This window comes from Pan troglodytes, chromosome 12 (assembly GCF_028858775.2).
Source record: "Pan troglodytes isolate AG18354 chromosome 12, NHGRI_mPanTro3-v2.0_pri, whole genome shotgun sequence".
Lineage (NCBI taxonomy): Eukaryota > Metazoa > Chordata > Mammalia > Primates > Hominidae > Pan > Pan troglodytes.
In genome coordinates this window covers 84,463,045-84,483,719 of record NC_072410.2, presented here as the reverse complement: position 1 = coordinate 84,483,719, position 20,675 = coordinate 84,463,045, and the positions used below count along the sequence as shown (strand labels likewise).

Sequence of the window (20,675 nt, the reverse complement as noted above, 5' to 3'; positions counted from 1 at the left end):
CAAAAATCAGCTAGGCATGGTGGCAGCTGCCTGTAATCCCAGCTACTTTTTTGATGTGCAAAACTTTTTAACTTGATAATGTGCTTGCAGGGTATTACTGAAGAAATCTTTTCCCAGACCAATGTCCTGGAGGGTTTCTCCAATGTTTTCTTCTTTTTTTTCTTTTTTTTTTTTTTTTTTTTTTTTTTTTTTTTAAATGGAGCCTTGCTCTGTCGCCCAGGCTGAGGCCAGGCGAATTGCTTGAACCCGGGAGGCGGACGTTACAGCAAGCCGAGATCACGCCACTGCAGTCCAGCCTGAGCAACAGAGCAAGGCTCCATTTCAAAAAGAAAAAAAGAAGAAAACATTGGGGAAACCCTCCAGGAAATTGGTCTGGTCTGGGAAAAGATTTCTTCAGTAATACCCTACAAGCACAGGCAACCAAAGCAAAAATAAACGAATGGGATCATATCAAGTTAAAAAGCTTTTGCACATCAGAAAAGTGAAGATGCAACCCACAGACTGGGAGAAAATATTTGCAAACTACTAGTCTGATAAGGGATTAGTAACCAGAATATATAAGGAGTTCAAACAACTCTATAGGGAAAAGAAAAAAAAAATCAAATGATCTGATCAAAAAACCGGCAAAAGATCTGAACAGACATTTCTCAAAAGAAGACAAACAAATGGGCCCTCTCCCTCTCCCTCTCCCCACGGTCTCCCACTGATGCCGAGCCGAAGCTGGACTGTACTGCTGCCATCTCGGCTCACTGCAGCCTCCCTGCCTGATTCTCCTGCCTCAGCCTGCCTGATTCTCCTGCCTCAGCCTGCCGAGTGCCTGCGATTGCAGGCGCGCGCCACCACGCATGACTGGTTTTCGTATTTTTTTGGTGGAGAAGGGGTTTCGCTGTGTTGGCCGGGCTGGTCTCCAGCTCCTAACTGCGAGTGATCTGCCAGCCTCGGCCTCCCGAGGTGCCGGGATTGCAGACGGAGTCTGGTTCTCTCAGTGCTCAATGGTGCCCAGGCTGGAGTGCAGTGGCGTGATCTCGGCTCGCTACAACCTCCACCTCCCAGCCGCCTGCCTTGGCCTCCCAAAGTGCCGAGATTGCAGCCTCTGCCCGGCCGCCACCCCATCTGGGAAGTGAGGAGCATCTCTGCCTGGCCGCCCATCGTCTGGGACGTGAGGAGCCCCTCTGCCTGGCTACCCAGTCTGGAAAGTGAGGAGCGTCTCTGCCCGGCCGCCATCCCATCTAGGAAGTGAGGAGCGCCTCTTCCCGGCCGCCATCCCATCTAGGAAGTGAGAAACGTCTCTGCCCAGCCACCCATCGTCTGAGATGTGGGGAGCGCCTCTGCCCCGCCGCCCCGTCTGGGAAGTGAGGAGCGCCTCTACCCGGCCGCGACCCCGTCTGGGAGGTGAGGAGCGTCTCTGCCCAGCCGCCCTGAGAAGTGAGGAGACCCTCCACCTGGCAACCACCCCATATGAGAAGTGAGGAGCCCCTCCGCCCGGCAGCCACCCCGTCTGGGAAGTGAGGAGCGTCTCTGCCCGGCAGCCACCCCATCCAGGAGGGAGGTGGGGGTCAGCCCCCACCAGGCCAGCCGCCCCGTCCGGGAGGGAGGTGGGGGGGTCAGCCCCCCGCCCGGTCAGCCCCCCGCCCGGCCAGCCGCACCATCCGGGAGGGAGGTGGGGGGGTCAGCCCCCCGCCCGGCCAGCCGCTCCATCTGGGAGTTGAGGGGAGCCTCTGCCTGGCCGCCCCTACTGGGAAGTGAGGAGCCCCTCTGCCCAGCCAGCCGCCCCGTCCGGGAAGGAGGTGGGGGGGTCAGCCCCCCGCCCGGCCAGCCACCCCGTCCGGGAGGGAGGTGGGGGGGTCAGCCCCCCGCCCGGCCAGCCGCTCCATCTGGGAGTTGAGGGGAGCCTCTGCCTGGCCGCCCCTACTGGGAAGTGAGGAGCCCCTCTGCCCAGCCAGCCGCCCCGTCCGGGAAGGAGGTGGGGGGGTCAGCCCCCCGCCCGGCCAGCCACCCCGTCCGGGAGGGAGGTGGGGGGGTCAGCCCCCCGCCCGGCCAGTCGCCCCGTCCGGGAGGGAGGTGGGGGGGGTCAGCCCCCCGCCAGGCCAGCCGCCCCGACCGGGAGGGAGGTGGGGGGGGTCAGCCCCCCACCCAGCCAGCCTCCCCGTCCGGGAGGTGAGGGGCGCCTCTGCCCGGCTGCCCCTACTGGGAAGTGAGGAGCCCCTCTGCCCGGCCAGCCGCCCTGTCCGGGAGGGAGGTGGGGGGGGTCAGCCCCCTGCCCGGCCAGCCGCCCCATCCGGGAGGTAAGGGCCCCTCTGCCCGGCCACCCCTACTGGGAAGTGAGGAGCCCCTCTGCCCGGCCAGCCGCCCCGTCCGGGAAGGAGGTGGGGGGGGTCAGCCCCCCGCCCGGCCAGCCGCCCCATCTGGGAGGGAGGTGGGGGGGTCAGCCCCCCGCCCGGCCAGCCGCCCCGTCCAGGAGGTGAGGGGCGCCTCTGCCCGGCCGCCCCTACTGGGAAGTGAGGAGCCCCTCTGCCCGGCCAGCCGCCCCGTCCGGGAGGGAGGTGGGGGGGTCAGCCCCCACCAGGCCAGCCGCCCCGACTGGGAGGGAGGTGGGGGGGGTCAGCCCCCCGCCCGGCCAGCCGCCCCGTCCGGGAGGTGAGGGGCGCCTCTGCCCGGCCGCCCCTACTGGGAAGTGAGGAGCCCCTCTGCCCGGCCACCGCCCCGTCTGGGAGGTGTACCCGGCAGCTCATTGGGAACGGGCCATGATGACAATGGCGGCTTTGTGGAATAGAAGCGGGGGAAAGGCGGGGAAGGGATTGAGAGATCGGATGGTTGCCATGTCTGTGTAGAGGGAGGTAGACACGGGAGACTTTTCATTTTGTTCTGTACTAGGAAAAATTCTTCTGCCTTGTGATCCTGTTGATCAGTGACCTTACCCCCAACTCTGTGCTCTCTGAAACATGTGCTGTGTCCACTCAGGGTTAAATGGATTAAGGGTGGTGCAAGATGTGCTTTGTTAAACAGATGCTTGAAGGCAGCATGCTCGTTAAGAGTCATCACCACTCCCTAATCTCAAGTACCCAGGGACACAAACACTGTGGAAGGCCGCAGGGTCCTCTGCATAGGAAAACCAGAGACCTTTGTTCACTTGTTTATCTGCTGACCCTCCCTCCACTATTGTCCTATGACCCTGCCAAATCCCCCTCTGTGAGAAACACCCAAGAATGATCAATAAAAATAAATAAATAAATAAATAAATAAAAAACCAAATGGGATACAGGATATGAAAACATCACTGATCATCAGAGAAATGCAAATCAAAACTACAGAAAGATATCATCTTCCTCCATTTAAAATTGTTTTTATCCAAAAGACAGGCAATAACAAATGTTGGCAAGGATGTAGAGAAAAGGGAATCCTCGTACACTGTTGGCAGAAAAGTAAATTAGTACAACCACTATGGATAACAGTTTGGGGGTTCCTCAAAAGACTAAAAATAAAACGACCATATGATCCAGCAATGCTGCTGCTAGGTATATGCCCAAAAGAAAAAAAATCAGTATATAGAAGATACATCTGCACTTTCATGTTTACTGCAGCACTAGTCACTACAGCTACAATTTGGAAGCAACCTGTGTCTATCAATATACGAATGGATAAAGAAATGTGGTACATATACACGATGAAGTACTACTCATCCATATAAAAGAATGAGATCCTGTCATTTGCAACAACATGGTGGAACTGGAGGACTTTATGTTAAGTGAAATAAGCCAGGCACAGAAAAAACAAACTTCACATGTTCTCACTTATTTGTGGGAGCTAAAAATTTAAACAACTGAACTCATGAGATAGAGAGTACTAGAAAGATGGTTACTAGAGTCTAGGAAAGGTAGTCAGAGGGTGGAGGGGAGGCAGAGATGGTTAATGGGTACAAAAATATAGTTAGAATAAGATCTAGTATTTGATAGCATAACAATGTAGTTACAGTCAATAATAATTTACTATACATTTTAAAATAACAAAGAGTATAACTGGATTGTCTGTAACATAAGGAAGGGATACATGCTTGAGGTGATGGACACCCTATTTACTCTAATATGATTATTAGACATTGTATGCCTGTATCAAAAATATCTCATGTACCCCATAAGTATACGTACTACGTACCCACAAAAATTAAAAATTAAAAGTAAAAATAAATTTTAAAAAATTCATTCATAACTAAACAAAGATAATATGAGAGTAACTATCAAGTATCCAATAAGTGAACAAAATACACTCTTAGTTAAAACTACTACAAATAATACAACCTTCCACAGAGGTCTTGTTCTGGCAGGCAAGCTATAAAGACTAGAGAAGAACATAAAGACTAGAGAAGAACAGAGGGGAAAAAAAAAAACCTAAGAGTACTTTACTTGAACCAATATAAATACTTTCAGCTGTTCTTATCAAGTCCTCAGAACTCTGAGGGAGTGTTTTTGTGAGAACTTAGGATGTAAAATTATGCTTTCCATTCCTATTATCATTCACTAATGACAGAGTAGTATTAGAGTATGATGAATGGCTTGTTCTCTCCATATCTGAGATGGAGAAAAAGTAAGATAATTCTGTAAATAAATTAAACCACTGTCTAGGAGACAGAAATCTGCTATAATCTTTTAAATATCCTTAAATACAGATACATCTAATTCAAGGCAGAAAGATAAATTACAAATCTTACTCTTTTTTGTTTTAAAATAAAGACAAGGAATTTCTTATACATACAGATGAGTTTTAAGTCAACTACATTTCTATCTTAGACAAAGCTGTTTAAGAGCTCACCTACCTTAAAATATTCTACAAGATCTCTACAAGTGACTTTAGATCCACTTATCTCTTTTTCTACCAAATTTTCAGGGGCAAGCAGCAATGGAACCAGATTTCGAAGCTCTCGTTTAAAGTCTTCATCAATATCTAGAAAACAAAAAATTGAGCAACATATTAGTCCAAAAAAAATTAGGTCCCCACTGGTACGATTTCATAAAATTCTGTTTTATGAAATAAGAATACATAGTATCTATTACTGAAGCGGGTTCATTTTTTTAAAAAAAGCTCATCCAACATGCCATATCTCATAGGAAAAAATATAATCCCCCTTACTCTACTAGCCCATTTTCCCCAACCCCCTAGTAACACTGCCAGTTCAAATAACAAATAAAACATCAATAAATTTGTGGACTACCAAGACAAATTTCACATTTAGTATTAACGAAAATGTCCTTTTCAAGAGGCAAACAATTCATAAAATTGTATTAAATTTTACTACATTTTGTTTTACCAGCCATACTGTAAAAGTTTTGTCAATCCCCAAATGTTTTGCCAACACACTCAAAATAATCCTACAACATACATAAACTGTACTATCACTCCTGAAACAGACACTTCTATCTGATTTCATCAATATAATAAAATGATAAAGCCTTTTAGCAGACTGCAATCAATTGAAAAGAAATGCTCTCAGCCTTCAGAATTTTCAGGACATCAGTGCTGAGCAACAGACATTATAAAATAGGTTAATCAATATGCTAGACAGCTGCAAACAAATCAATGGAATGCTAGAGAAACAACACAGAGCATTATAACCACAACATGAACAATGCATCCAAACATTCTCCAGTATAAGACAGGACATTTAAGGCGTCATGTATTTTCTTAAAAAACTTTCCACCTCTAATAAATAAGTTCAGATTTTAGCAAGAATGGTAATTCCCACCTTTCAATCTCCCATCAAAACTAGGATTAGTTGCAACTTTAAGACCAGGATGTGGCAAAAGGAAGCAACCAAGATTTGAGAAACAATTGTGTATGTGCTTCCTTACATTCTGAAGCTCTTCATGTTGATTTTGTTTTACCTGAGGGCGGAGAGAGACAGGTGAAATTGTAAACAGCAGAAAGAAAATTTTTTTAAAGAAAACGCACACAGACTCGCATGCACACTATGCACACTTAACTCAGATGGTACTCCTAAGGAGTCTTTTTTGACAATACAAAAAATTACGAAGGCCCATTTCTGACCACTTTGTTAAGACCCCACTTTTTTTTTTTTTTTTTTTAAAAGACAGAGTTTCGCTCTTGTTGCCCAGGCTGGAGTGCAATGGTGCAATCTCGGCTCACCGCAACCTCCGCCTCCCAGGTTCAAGTGATTCTCCTGCCTCAGCCTCCCGAGTAGCTGGGATTACAGGCGTGCACCACCATGCCCGGCTAATTTTGTATTTTTAGTAGAGACAGGGTTGGTCAGGCTGATCTTGAACTTCCAACCTCAGGTGATCCACCCGCCTCGGCCTCCCAAAGGGCTGGGATTACAGGCATGAGCCACCGCACCCAGCCAACCCCACATTTTCTTAAACCACAAAAGATGTTTTTCCCAAGTAAGCTGCCTGGAACAGGAAAAACTACAAATAAGGTACTTAATCACAGTATCTAATAACCAAATAACAAATTATGGCTGTGACTTATACACCAGTAAATAAATTAAGAATTTACCTTTAAAGTACTTACAACAGCAACAAAACAGAACAAGACAAAAAAAAGTATAAATTTGCCTACAAATAAAAAGTTTAGCCCCTGAGCAAAGTAAAAGCTAAGATAAAAAAAATTACAGTGCAGTACAAAGACCTCAGAAATGTGTTAGAATTTCAGGTCCCTCTCTACATGATTATTTATGATTTATGCTGGTTACCAGAATTTTGAGAAGGGAAACTGCCATGTGTTAGGGGGAAAAAAATCTTAAACTTAGAAAAATTTTAGATAATTACTCATTTATCCCAATATAACTCACACAGTCTCCTAAACACTCTTCTGGAAAACAATTTTAACAAAATATGCGCTATTTATAATTAAAACCTGGAAACTACCTAAATCTCCCATCAACAGCAGAATGGAAAAACTGTTGTCTATTCATTCAATAGATACTATACAGCAATGAGAATAAATAAATTAAACTATATGCAACATGGATTAACCTCAGAAACATAATATTGGGTAAAAAAAAGCTAGACTCAAATACATTCTGCATGTGATTCCATCCATATAAAGTACAAAAACAAAGCCTGTGAGAAGTCAGGATAGTGGTAGAGGGTTTTGGGGGAAGGTTGGTGTATGGAGGTGGGTGCTTCTAGGTGCTGGCTAAATGGCTATGTTCATTTTTTACAAATTCATCAAGCTACACACTTATGATTTGAGCAATTTTCTGAATATATGTATAACATTTCAATAAAAAGTTAAAAAACCTTCTTGTCTTTGAGTTACATAATTCTGAGTTTAGTTAGTATGTCTATTGTGCTTTGTGTTAATTTCTTCTGAACAAACCAGAAACAGAAAATGCTGATGACTCAAATTACTTCCAAAAGTGGGGTCTGGAAATGCCTTTCAAATAATCTAAGAATGTTGAATTGGTTTTCATCTCATTTTAAAACTAAAAGAAAATTATATCATACCCCAAGTCTTTAATGCGGTTGAGAAACCAAATGCATCACTACCATAGACAAATAAAATCTTATCAATGAAAGACAGCACCCTCCTACTTATGAATAAAGGGGTCTTTATGTATCCTTTGTGTGTGTGAGATGGGTAGCCTGTAAGTATCTGACCTGCGGGTTTCCCAAACTGATATGGTTTGGCTCTATGTCCCCACCCAAATCTCATCTCAAATTGTAATGCCCATGTGTCGGGGGAGGGGCCTGGTTGGAGGTGATTCATGGGAGCAGAATTCCCCCTTGCTGTTCTTTTAACAGTGAGTGAGTTATCACGAGATCTGGTTGTTAAAAAGTATGTGGCACTTCCCCCTTCACTCTCTCTCTCTCTCCTGCCATCTTGTGAAGAAGGTGCTTGCTGGCTGGGTGCGGTGGCTCATGCCTGTAATCCCAGCACTTTGGGAGGCCGAGGTAGGCCGATCACAAGGTCAGGAGTTCAAGACCAGCCTGGCCAACATGGTGAAACCCCATCTCTGCTAAAAAATACAAAAAATATGCCAGGCGTGGTGGCGGGCGCCTGTAATCCCAGCTACGGGAGGCTGAGGCAGGAGAATCGCTTGAACCCGGGAAGCGGAGGTTGCAGTGAGCCAAGATTGTGCCATTGCACTCCAGCCCAGGCAATAGTGTGAGACTGTCTTAAAAAAAAAAAAAAAAAAGAAGGTGCTTGCTTTCCCCTTCACCATCCGCCATGATTGTAAGTTTCCTGAGGCCTCCCAGTCATGCTTCCTGTTAAGCCTGTGGAACTGTGAGTCAATTAAACCTCTTTTCTTCATAAATTACCCAGTCTCAAGTAGTTCTTTATGCTGTGTGAGAACAGACTAATACACAAGTACTTCCATGGGGGGCTACCTTTAGGAATAAAGGATCATGATCCTTAATTCTGATTCAAGGGCACTGTCTTCTTTGGTAGGAATGCAACCACTTTACTTTTCATCAATTACAAACAGAGTCACTTGGGCTAACCTAGAATACTTTATTCCAACGACACGTAAATACTGGTAATGTGACCAGCAGTCCGGACAGCCCACCCGTTTGCCTAGCTTGGTGCTTATGTTCTCCTCTTTAAGCATTAGGGTCTTACCTGTAATCTCTTTTCAAGAAATTGCTTTCCACCTTCCAAACCATATGAATGTTCATAAGGATAGCTCCAATCTCGAATCAAAAACATTAATGTCTATACACAGAAAAAATAAAAATTGTTTATTTTACAATAAAGAAAATTTACGAAAAAATCACAACTCTTAACAATTGAAGCCCCTCTTACTCTCCTCAACAATCCTTATCAAAAGTTATAGTAACCAAATGGTCAGTACTGGTCATGGTTATATCAAGGACCCACTTAAACAACATTCCCAGGCCCTATACCAAGCAATCGCCACCACTGAAGAACTTCACTAAATATAAAGAAAGAGTCACCACAAGCAATAATACAGGACTTTAAAAATGAAAAATGGGTGTATCAGGACACACGGATCATAATTTTAAATCATGGTTGTGTAACTACAAGACCAACTAATTCTAGATGGCTATCTAGACTGATTATAGATCTGGTGTCAATAAGGACATTTTCACTCACAGAGGATGTTTTTACTCATATAGGGTTAGATTTCTCAACTGCTGACATTTTGGGTCAGTTAATTCTTAGTTGTGTGTGGCTGTCCTGTGTATTGTAGAACGTTGAACCATATTTCTGGCCTCTATATGCTAGATACCAAGTGGCGCTAAGCTCCCCCACAAAACTGTGACAACCAAAACCATCTCCAGACATTAGCAAATGTCCCCTTGGGTGGCAAAATTATCCCAGTTCAGAAAAAACTGATATAGGCCAAATAGGGTATATTTCACCTATATATCCAAAAATGAAGGCATAATCTGCTCAACTACTTAATAAAAGTGACCATACTAGCCAGACAAGAGTGAGGCAGAATCAATGTAAACCCATTAAGATTAACAATCAGTAGCAATGCTGTCATACTGGAAAGGCTTCACACACTTAGGAGCAAACATGGTAGAGTCATGCTCTCCTACTGTAACTGCAGCTCACCAAACAGTATTAATGGCAACTTACAAATTACACTTGCTTCAAAAAATAAACTATCTGGAACTTTTCTATATGAAACCAAAATAAAGAGTAACAGAACTAATTTCAACTTGTAGTAAACCACAAAAAAGAAACCTGTAACATTCTGTAGTTATCACGTATAAAAAAAAATGGCATGACTGTCATATATTTCCTATTGTCTTAAGTTTAGAATAACATCTATTAAGAGAAACATTACTCCCCTTAATCTAAGTGAAAACATTAAGAATTAGCCTAGATTCATTTATTCTATTTATCCTGTTAGCCTATTACTGGTAAGTATGCTGATGATGACACTACCAAAGGTTAGTTTCGATTGCACTGAATCTGTTGCTAGCGATGAGTCTATTGTAATATCCTGGTGTCTCCAAAATTACAAACTGAGGTGGCTTCACAACTTCTCATAGGCTAATCTTTAAAATGTTAGAATAACTTTTTTACCTGAAATGGTTTCTGGTAGATTTCTTCCATCGCAAGTCTTCCATACTCTGTAAATAACTATTAAATAGAGTTAGTTAAAATAATGCCTCTAAAGAGATTGAAAGAAGACATGTGTAAACCTGTTCCACACCAAAGCTCCAGGTACCAGAACCTTTAAAATCATTTCAAAGCCAAACATTTAATTTTCTAACACGCTAGGTATGTACAAAATTTCTTCCAGTTAAGAAGTCATACACCAGTTTAAACCCATATAACATTGAATCGTGTTACCAGTATTATAGGCTTCCAAGTGTAAATTCATAATAAAGTGAGAATTAAATTTCAATAGTTGGCACATTTTCTTTAAGAAATATGTGCTTGCAGCTGGGTGCAGCGGCTCACGCCGGGTAATCCCAGCACTTTGGGAGGCTGAAGCGGGTGGATCACCCAAGGTTAGAAGTTCAAGACCAGCCTGACCAACATGGTGAAACTTCATCTCCACTAAAAATACAAAATTAGCCAGGCATAGTGGCACATGCCTGTAATGCCAGCTACTTGGGAGGCTGAGGTAGGAGAAACCCTTGAACTTGGGAGGGGGAGGTTGCAGTGAACCAAGATTGTGCCACCGTACTCTAGTCTGGGGAACAAGAGCGAAACTCCATCTCAAAAAATAAAAATTAAAAAAAGAAATACGTACTTGCAAATGTTGAAGATCATCTTCTTGAATATTCTGAGACAGATTATATACCTGTTAAAACAAAATTTATTTTGTTTTTTATTAGTGTTTTGTTCTGAATACCCAGCTTCTGTATAACTTTACTTGTGGAAAAAAGGTTATTTTGTACCTCAGCGCAAAGGAATCATTTAACTACTATCTTGACAACTGACATGTGAAAAGGATTTTCTCTTTTTTCCTAACAATAGTCAAGATAGAATATTAAGGAAGAAGCAGTGGTGGTAAAATATGCAAAAAACATGAATATATGTATATTCATGGCCTAAAAGTGGTAGAAAAACAAGTGTGGTATCTAGTAGGTTTCTTGTACTCCTTCTCTAAGCTCTTTAATGTTAAGATACGATCATTTTTTAAAGAGCGTAGGTTATTTCCACCATCATTTTTCTACATTAGTGAATATAAGGGGCAACAGTTTACAAAGATAAATTCCTCCCTGGTACAATCAGAGTATACAGTTACTCAGGGGTACCTCCACTACCACTGACTCTAGTGTGGTTCTCTTTTTACTCACACTCCTCAGTTTACTTACTCATCAGTTTTTACTTACACTCAACATGACAATTTTACTGGCCTGTGGAAGCTAATAAAAATAACAGTAGGTGGCACTCTTGCCCTTTCCAGAATTTTTTGGAGGAGACTAGAGTTGATAAAGGAGGGTCTAAGTATCCTCAGGAAACGGAGATTTTCATCCATTAATTCTAAGACAGATCTTTAGACGGTAATCTACACTGCCACAGGAGAAAAGTGGCCATCAACAAGTATCACCTCTGCTAAGAAATAACTTACATCTTAGGAACCAGGGTGACTCCAAAGAGAGAACAATCTGTTCTAAGAGCAAATAAGTGATACTCTGGCTAAACCACTTGGAGGTCAAGAATATAGTCAATTTAGGCCAGCAAACCTAAAATGATATTCTTAGCTACTAATTCCAAACAAGGATTTAAAAAGTAATTGATGACTGAGGTGATTAAACTTTAGATTTTAACATAAACCCTGACACCATGACCAACCTATGTGGGCCTTTGCTTTTAGAAAATAGGTCTGGATCCTTTCATTGTCAGGGCCAGGTTGCAAACAGCAAACAGAGAAAGAGATTTATTTAACTTAGATCATTAGTACTTAGCATACTGTCTTGTATGTAACAGGTGCTCAGTATGTTATGTATTTGTTGAAGGAATAAATGACAAGAAGATCAAATTATCATTTATCTATCAGCCAGATATCTTACATAAGGAAAGACAACTACCCCCCCACCCAAAGGCAAGGAAGAAAATAATCATAATCTTAATCTTCTTGGTTATTTATACTTTACAAAGCACTTTCATATGCATTATCTCATTTAGCTCTCATTTCTGACTGCACACAACAACCACATCCAAGATAGGCAAGATGAGTAAAACTCATTTTACAGACAACAAAGTGGCTACACAGCTTTAAGTGGCTGTCTAAAACCAGGTCTCTTACTATCAAAAAGTTGAATAAATAAACAAAAAAAGACTAAGGGATAAGTTTTAGGACAGAGAACTCAAGAACTCCCTCTAGAGCCAGCTAACCTGAGGGGCTTCTGCTTGCTTCAAGGGAATCACAGTTGTGCCATCTTGCAAGATCAGAGAAAAAAAGAGACTTAGAGGGTCCCCACCAGCGTCACTTAGTGGGTAATGACAAATATCCCAACCCTATAATAAACTGAAGCCAAGCTGCAGAGTATTCTTCTTTTAGCTCATGTTAACAGCCAACCTTCTTTCCACTCTGATGGCTAGGTACTTCAAACTGAGGAAGGAGGAAAATGGGAGCTTAGAGAGACGAGTCATATGTTCCAGACATTACTGGAAAGCATAAAAAAATCCAAGACACTGTGACAGCATCACCTATGATCTACCATTGATAAGAACAATTTCTTATCTTGGGAGGATCACATACCCATTTTTAAAAAATATTTGCAAATATACTTCTTGATACACCATCACCAGCTGGGCCTAACCGCCATACTTCAATAATTCATTTTTCAGAGATGTATCAGCCACAGATGATCTCAGAAAAGAAAAAGTAAAGAAATACCAAATGACATGTGGTAGTTTAATTCAGTCCAATCCATCTAAATTATACAGAAAAGAAATGGCCTAGCCTGAAGAAACTAGAAACGGATAGAACACCAAACACAATTTGAATATAAGTGAAAAAGAGAAGGGATTTTATCCCTTCCTAAATGAAGGTGCTAAAAATCCTCAGTTTATTATTACATAAGCCTTGTCTGGGTTTCCTAAATTAAACATTAAGTAATTATTCTGCTTTTATCTCCTTCAGTTCAAATAACTGAGTACCACTTGTCATAGATACAGAATAAAAAACTAGACTTCTAAGCTTAATTACCTGGGTTTTTTGTTTGTTTTAGCCAAAAAAACAAAAATATACTCTCCATATTACTGTGTCTGGTAGCCATCTAACTGATTTCAATTACAGATAACATGTGATATCTTTTCCTTTGAAAAAAAAAAAAAAGTATATATTCCATAATGAAAAACTAAAGAGACTGGTTGTTGGTTTATTGCATCCTTTGTAACTATCCAAAGTACAAAATTTCACATCGTAAGCCAGAAAACCATGCATGGAAATGTAAATAACCAATGAGAAATGTAAATAGCTCTCAAAAAATGTAAATAGCTTTCTTTTTTTTCCCTTCAATCAAAAGGCATTTTGCCAGCACAAGGTGGCATATGCTGACAGTCTCAGCTACTCAGGAGGCTGAGGCAGGAGGATCACTTCAGCCCAAAAGCTAGAGTGTGCATGATCACACCCATGAATAGCTACTGCACTCCAACCTGGGCAACATAGTGAGAATCCATCTCAAAAAAAATTAAAAAGGCATTTTCAAGAGGGGCAAATGCCGGGCTCAGTGGCTCACACCTGTAATCCCAGCACTTGGGGAGGCCGAGGTGGGCGGGTCACCTGAGGTCAGGAGTTCGAGACCAGCCTGGCCAACATGGTGAAACCCGTCTCTACTAAAAATACAAAAAATTAGCTGGGCATGGTGGCGGGGGCCTGTAATCCCAGCTACTCGGGTTAGGAGAATGAACCCAGGAGGCAGAGGTTGCAGTGAGCCGAGATCACGCCACTGTACTCCAGCCTGGGCAACAAGAGTGAAACTCTGTCTCAAAAAAGAAAAATAAAAGAGGGGCCAAATGATTACGTGAACTGATCGCACCACTTAATCTTGTGTCTCACCTGGACAGAGCTAGTCATAGTGCTCAGAGCAAACACCGTTGCACAGTCTTTGATAGTTGACTGGCTATCAAAGGCACCCTGGGTATCCATAAGCAGCACAGCAACCTAGGAATTTGAGAGTTTAAAATATTTAGTAAAAGAGTTGCCAAAAATGACTATAAAAAAAAATCAAATGATAAATTTGAAAAGCAGTAATTAAATCAAGAAAAGTACTTATATCTCATACATTTGACATAATAATCCGTATGTTAAAGTTATCAAACATTAATAGTTCTGTGTTGTTTTGATTTTTAATACTGGAAAATAGCCCAAGAAAGAATACAGGGTAGAAAAGTATAAACAGAATTTTACTTTAGTTCCATTAGGTCTGTCAATCACAAATACTTCATTCCAAACTTGTATGCCTGTTGTTTCTCTTTCACAGCCACCTCGCCATGTAAAGCCTGTCAATGGTTCATTGTTTCCACCAATCCAACTTTGAGAATCCTGTTAAAGTCAAGGATAAATGTAAAATAAAACACAAGAAATAAAAGAAACCAAAAAATCACCCATTCTTTATTTTACAGATGGGGAAGCTAAACCCGGAAAGATAAAAAAACACTGTTTAACAAACAAGCAGTTACAAAGCAGTCCTTAAATCCCATGTGGGATTCTTTTTCTTATAGAGACGTAGTCTCCTCCAAACTTGAATCTTCTCAAATCAGCTCACACTACTACTCTCTAGGCTTCTAAATAAGTGGGGTCATACTCACTTTCCCCCTTTTCTGAAAGATATCCTGGCTGGGCATGACAGCTCATGCCTGTAATCCCAGCACTTTGGGAGGCTGAAGTGGGCATATCACTTGAGGCCAGGAGTTTGAGACCAGCCTGGCCAACGTGGCAAAACCCCATCTTTACAAAAAGTACAAAAATTAGCCAGGCGTGGCGGCACACTCCTGTAGTCCCGGCTACTCAGCAGGCTGAGGTAGGAGGATCACCTGAACCTGGGAGGTTGAGGCTACAGTGAGCTGAGATTGTGCCACTATACTCCAGCCTGGGTGACAGAGTGAGATCCTGCCTCAAAAACAAAAAAAAAAAAAAAAAGAGAGAGAGAGAGAAAGATTTCCTAAAATGTTAAAAATCATAAAAAACTCGGCACCAATTATTTTAACATGTTACACAGATAAGCAAAACTAAGTTCCAGGTAGAATGACTGTCAAAACAGCACTGCTTTCTCAGAATAGCTTACACTAAGTTTTCATACTGCCTTCATTTCCTCTTTAAAAAATAATCAATTTTAGGCTGGGTGCAGTGGCTCATGCCTGTAACCCTAGCACTTTGGGAGGACGAGGAAGGTGGCTCACCTGAGGTCAGGAGTTCGACACCAGCCTGGCCAACATGGCGAAACTCCATCTCTACTAAAAATACAAAAATTAGCCGGGTCTTGTGGCATATGCCTGTAATCCCAGCTACTCAGGAGGCTCAGGCAAGAGAATCACTTGAACCCGTGGGCAGAGGTTGCAGTGAGCAGAGATCGCGCCACTGCACTCCAGCCTGGCCAAAAGAGCGAAACTCCGTCTCAAAAACAAAAACGAAAAAAATCAATTTAAAAAATAACCCCAAGACTTGTTTGGAGCCTGATTTAAACAAACCAACTATTTAAAACGTCTTTTTTAAACCAACAGGAAAATATGAACCCAAACTGGTTATCTCATTAGATGGTGTTAAATTAGGGTAAGGAAGATTGTTTGGTGTGCTAATGATACTATGGTTAGGAAAAAAAAGAGTCCTTATCTATTAGATACTCAAGTATCTGCAGTGAAAGGATATGCCTGGCATTTGCTTTAAAATATTCCGGGAGGTAAGGAAAAAAGAGAACAGATAAAACAAGACCAGCAAAATGTTGACAGATACATTGGAGTTCATTATACAATTCTCTTTATTTTAGGGTATGTTTAAAATTTTCCATAATAAAAGTTTTTAACTAGAACCACAGGGCTAAATTGTTATTATGAAATAATACAAAAGTTAACATATAAGGTAATTTTTCTAGAAAATTAAATGTGGGACATAATAAATGAGTACCTTTGACAGACGTCAAGATCCCTATACTTTAGTATACTTAAAGCCCACATAGCCTTTACTCAATGTACCCCACAGGAAAAACGCCTTTGTTTCAGAAATACTTCTAATAAGCTTGGATATCTAGTCTAAAACAAATTACAAAGCGTGAATTAGGAGTGCAGAGATGGTTAAGACAGGACCAATGAGGGATGAAGCAATTTATGAAAAGCAGACACACAGTGGCAAAAACAAAAACAAAAACAAAACAGTGTCAGCCAGGCACAGTGGCTCACGCCTGTAATCCCAGCACTTTGAGAGGCTGAGGCGGGTGGATCACTTGAGGCTAGGAGTTCAAGACCAGCCTGGCCTTGGTGAAACCCCCTCTCTACCAAAATGACAAAAAAAAAAAAAAAAAATTAGCCAGGCGTGGCGGCACATGCCTGTAATCCCAGCTACTTGGGAGACTGAGGGAGGAGAATCGCTTGAACCCGGGTTTCAGGTGGGTTGTGGGAGGTGGAGGTTGCAGTGAGCTGAGATCGCACCACTGCGCTCCAGCCTGGGCAACAGAGAGAGACTCTCTCTCAAACAAAACAAAACAAAACAAAAAGACAGTATCATTCAGACCATCACCTAACATAGCCTTAAACTTCAAACCATCTTTAATTATTATTATTCCACAAAACTCCCATCCCCAGTAGGCCACCAATCCTATCAATTACAAACTTCTCTTGGATTCATTTCTTTTTCTTCAGTTTTCAATACCTACAACTTAAAGACCTCATCTATGCTGGTCAGAAGGGGCTGCCACCTGAGACAATTTCATTCACAGTATATATGATGGACTTGTGTTTCAGGAGGCACCCTTCACAGGAATCAGATTATTTTGACACTCCCCAGACAAGTAAAACTGGTGATCCTACCCCTTGACTACATATTTGGATACTTCATATGGGTCTCTACGCAACTCCTGCTCTATCCTCTAACCCATTTTTCCATAGTCACTGAATGTTCACAAGAAATGTAATCGTGCCACTGTCCTGCTGAAAAGTCATCTGTGGCTCCGCACTACCAATAAGACCATCTGGAGATCTGCTGCATAACAATCCTTTTTTCTTTTTCTTTTTCTTTTTTTTTTTCTTTTTTTGAGACAGGGTCTCACTCTGTCACCCAGGCTGGAGAGCAGTGGCACAATCAGAACTCAATGAAGCCTCATCCTCCCGGACTCAAGGGATCCTCCTACCTCAGCCTCCTAAGTAGCTGGGACTGCAGGTGCACACCACCACACCTGGCTGATTTTTGTATTTTTTGTAGAGAGGGGGTTTCGCCACATTGCCCAGGCTGATAACAATCCATCTTTAATTTACTCTTCTTGTCTGTGCTCCTGATACTCCCCATAGATCTCAACACACATCTTCCTGATTCTACCATACCAAAAAAAGTTACCATTTATATGGAGTTACCTTTATATGGTTTTGCAGTTTTTTTGTGAGTCTCTTGAGAGTAAAGGCTATAAAGAATCATCTTTGTTCACCAAACTGCTCCTATCAAAGTGCCTTGCACTGTTGTAAGTTCTGACATGGAGAATCTCATTCCCCCACAATGTCAAAAAAAAAAAAAATCTGGTACTTAATGAATTTATTATTCGTAAAAGTTACAGCCTACACAAATAATTCCTCTAAGAGAACTCTGGTTTTACTCTACATTTTACTTATTTCTATCTCCTCTACAAGAAGGTAAGTTTCACAAAAGTTTTGTTTGTTTCATTCTTACAAGTATTCCCATCACAGAGAAGTGTGCCTGGCTTGTAGTAGGTACTCTAAGTATTTTTTAAACAAACAAAAAAGTTTACTTATAAGCTTCAATGTACTCCCTTTTGAGCATGGGTAATAATTCCAGAAGAAATATGATCTTTGTTATTATTCCTAGAAACAATACAATCATAAAAAGACAGTAAAAATAAATTTTTATAAGTATAGATGACTGAAATCATAGGCTTGTATGTTTGCCAGCCCCCTCTTCCAAAGAAACTTTAGAAAGAATTGGTGTCTCATAAAAATCTACTATGTATCATCTCTTCCTAAGTTACCTTGTAACGGAAATGTTTAAAAAAATACTAAACTGATTAGTCAGCAAAAGGATGAAAGAAGCTGAGTGTGGTGGCTACACCTGTAATTCCAGCACTTTGGGAGACCAAGGCAGGAGGATCACTTGAGCCCAGAAGTTCAAGGCTGCAGTGAGCTATGATGACGCCACCACACTCCAGCCTGGATGAGAGTGAGAGACCCTGCCTCTATTTAACAACAACAACAAAGATGAAAAAATAAATCAGAGAACTAATCAGATTCTTCAAAACTTGTAAAAGTGTATAATTTCTCTAACATAGTGAACACTGACAGCTTTCATAAAATACAGTCATTCATTCATTAAATATTTGTGGAACCACTACCATGTGCCAGCCATTTTTCTAGGGATACAGCAGTGAACAAGAATAAACATTCCTGCCCACAAAGAGAATTTTAGTGGGAGCTAAAGGCAGCCTTGCTGATAACAGACCCTATTTGCTGTGATAATTTACTAAAAGCAAACCTAAAAACTCAAAAACACTAATCTGATACTATTTACTACTATGGAGACAAAAGCCTCAAAACTCAGAAATGCAAAAGTAATCCTACTCCACCAGGAATATAAAGTAAATAGGAAAAAAAGAAGTATTTATAGAATAAATCTCAACTGCAAAAGGCAATCTGAAATCACCAGAAGTTTTTTTGTTTTTTTTTTTTTTTTTTGAGATGGGGTCTCACTTGCTATGTTGCCCAGGCTGGTCTTGAACTCTTGAGCTCAAGCAATCCTCCCACCTCAGCACCTCAGCCTCTCAAAGTGCTGGGATTACAAGCATGAGCCACCATGCCCAGCCTGAAGTTTAAGTATAATCAAATAGTGAATAAATACAGCCCTTGCCAAAAAGACGTTCTACATAATATAATTATCAGCAATTAAGAAACCTTACCTATTCTAAACAGTAAGAAACAAATTCATATTTTACCAAAGGAAAGGTATACTCCCTAGCAACAAAGTGAAACAACTATGTAACCACTTATTTATTTAGTTAGACAGAGAGAAAGAAAAAGAGACAGACAGACAGACAGACAGGGTCTTGCTCTATCACCCAAGCTGGAGAGCAATGGCACGATCATAGCTCACTGTCCTCGACCTCCTGGGCTCAAGTGATCAAAGGGTTGGTTGTCCTGCCAGGCCTACATGTATCAGAGCACACCCGCTCCTGACTGCTGGCAAGCTGACTCCCTTTCACAATGGATAGGCTGGAAGAATAAAGGTTCATACAAAAGCCATAAATCATCACAACTGGGAGTAAAAGGAATAAAAAGAATGAAATTAAGATCCAAGTGGGCCGGTGCGGTGGCTCACGCCTGTAATCCCAGCACTTTGGGAGGCCGAGGCGGGCGGATCACCTGAGGCTGGGAGTTTGAGACCAGCCTGACCAACATGGAGAAACCCCGTCTCTACTAAAAATACAAAAAAATTAGCCGGGCATGGTGGCGCATGCCTGTAATCTCAGCTACTCGGGAGGCTGAGGCAGGAGAATCGCTTGAACCCAGGAGGCGGAGGTTGCGATGAGCCAAGATCGCGCCATTGCACTCCAGCCTGGGCAACAAAAGCGAAACTCAGTCTCAAAAAAAAAAAACCCAAGTAGTGCTACAATAATAAGCGAGATCCTCCCTAGTTGCATGACATTCCCCACACCACCACAAATGAAAATCTTCATCTGTATAAAACTAGTACCTATTCAGGAGACAGGTTATGAACACTCAGCACCCAAACTGATAGACAGAATAAATACTGTACACATTCTAACCACCAATTATATTTACTATTTTCATTTGAATATGTGGGAATACGCTGCAAGTCCTGGAACTAATTATAAAACATTTAACTTTAAAACAGTTTAAAACTGTCTAACATCTTATCCAACCCCATTCCTACCCCATGCCCAACTCTTCCCGTCTGGGGCTGGACAAATCAATGAAATTATGACTGACCCACGTCATGAGCCCAGAAAAAGGACAACTCTAACAACTTAGGTACATGCTGAAGAGGAATTTAACATATTTTGATAAAAGGTTCTGCTCAAAAGGTGTCTTTGACCTTGAAGACACTATGCTAAATGAAATAGGCCACACACAAAAGGACAAATATTCTATGATTCTACTCATATGAGGTGCTTAGTCAAATTCATAGGGACAGAAAGTACAATGGTGGATGCCAGGGGATTGGGGAGAGAAATGGGGAGTTAGTGTTTAATGGGCACAGAGCTTCAGCTGGGGAAGATGAAGTAGTTCTGGAGATGGATAGTGGCAATGGCTACACAACAATGTGAACAGACTTAGTGCCACTGAAGTGTACACTTACAAATGGTTAAAGAGGTAAATTTTATGTTATGTATATCTTACCACAATTTAAAAAAAAGTTGCCCTTGAGGGCTAACAAAACGGAAGGGGCAGACACGTCTCGTAATTAAACTGAGATTTGACTTTAGAGTCTTCCATTGGACTTCCAGTGTCAGCTTTCTCATGTAAAAAGTTTAGAAGTCATCAGACCTATCTTTACAACAAGAAAAATGCTTAGCAAACTGAAAAATCAATAAACTCTCCTTTCTTAG

The 20,675-nt window shown here is 41.8% G+C and overlaps 1 protein-coding gene across 13 annotated transcripts in view; it reads right to left on the bottom strand.

Moving 5' to 3' along the window:
* ATL2 (atlastin GTPase 2) overlaps positions 1-20,675 on the bottom strand; it is an 86,061-nt gene that overhangs the window by 12,315 nt on the left and 53,071 nt on the right. For 11 of the 13 annotated variants that reach the window (XR_678049.2, XM_009442310.5, XM_054678348.2 and 8 more), the window contains 7 exons: positions 14,306-14,440; positions 13,955-14,059; positions 10,694-10,744; positions 10,018-10,074; positions 8,578-8,670; positions 5,738-5,876; positions 4,811-4,938 (listed from right to left, as the gene is read on the bottom strand). Coding sequence is in view for 12 of the 13 variants with exons in the window: in XM_009442310.5 (XP_009440585.1) it covers positions 4,811-4,938; positions 5,738-5,876; positions 8,578-8,670; positions 10,018-10,074; positions 10,694-10,744; positions 13,955-14,059; positions 14,306-14,440 (708 nt within the window). In the remaining variant the exon portion in view is untranslated. Of the gene's footprint in view, positions 1-4,810; positions 4,939-5,737; positions 5,877-8,577; positions 8,671-10,017; positions 10,075-10,693; positions 10,745-12,652; positions 14,060-14,305; positions 14,441-20,675 lie in introns of all 13 variants that reach the window. The other 2 variants (XM_063789989.1, XM_063789988.1) reach the window with 1 other exon arrangement.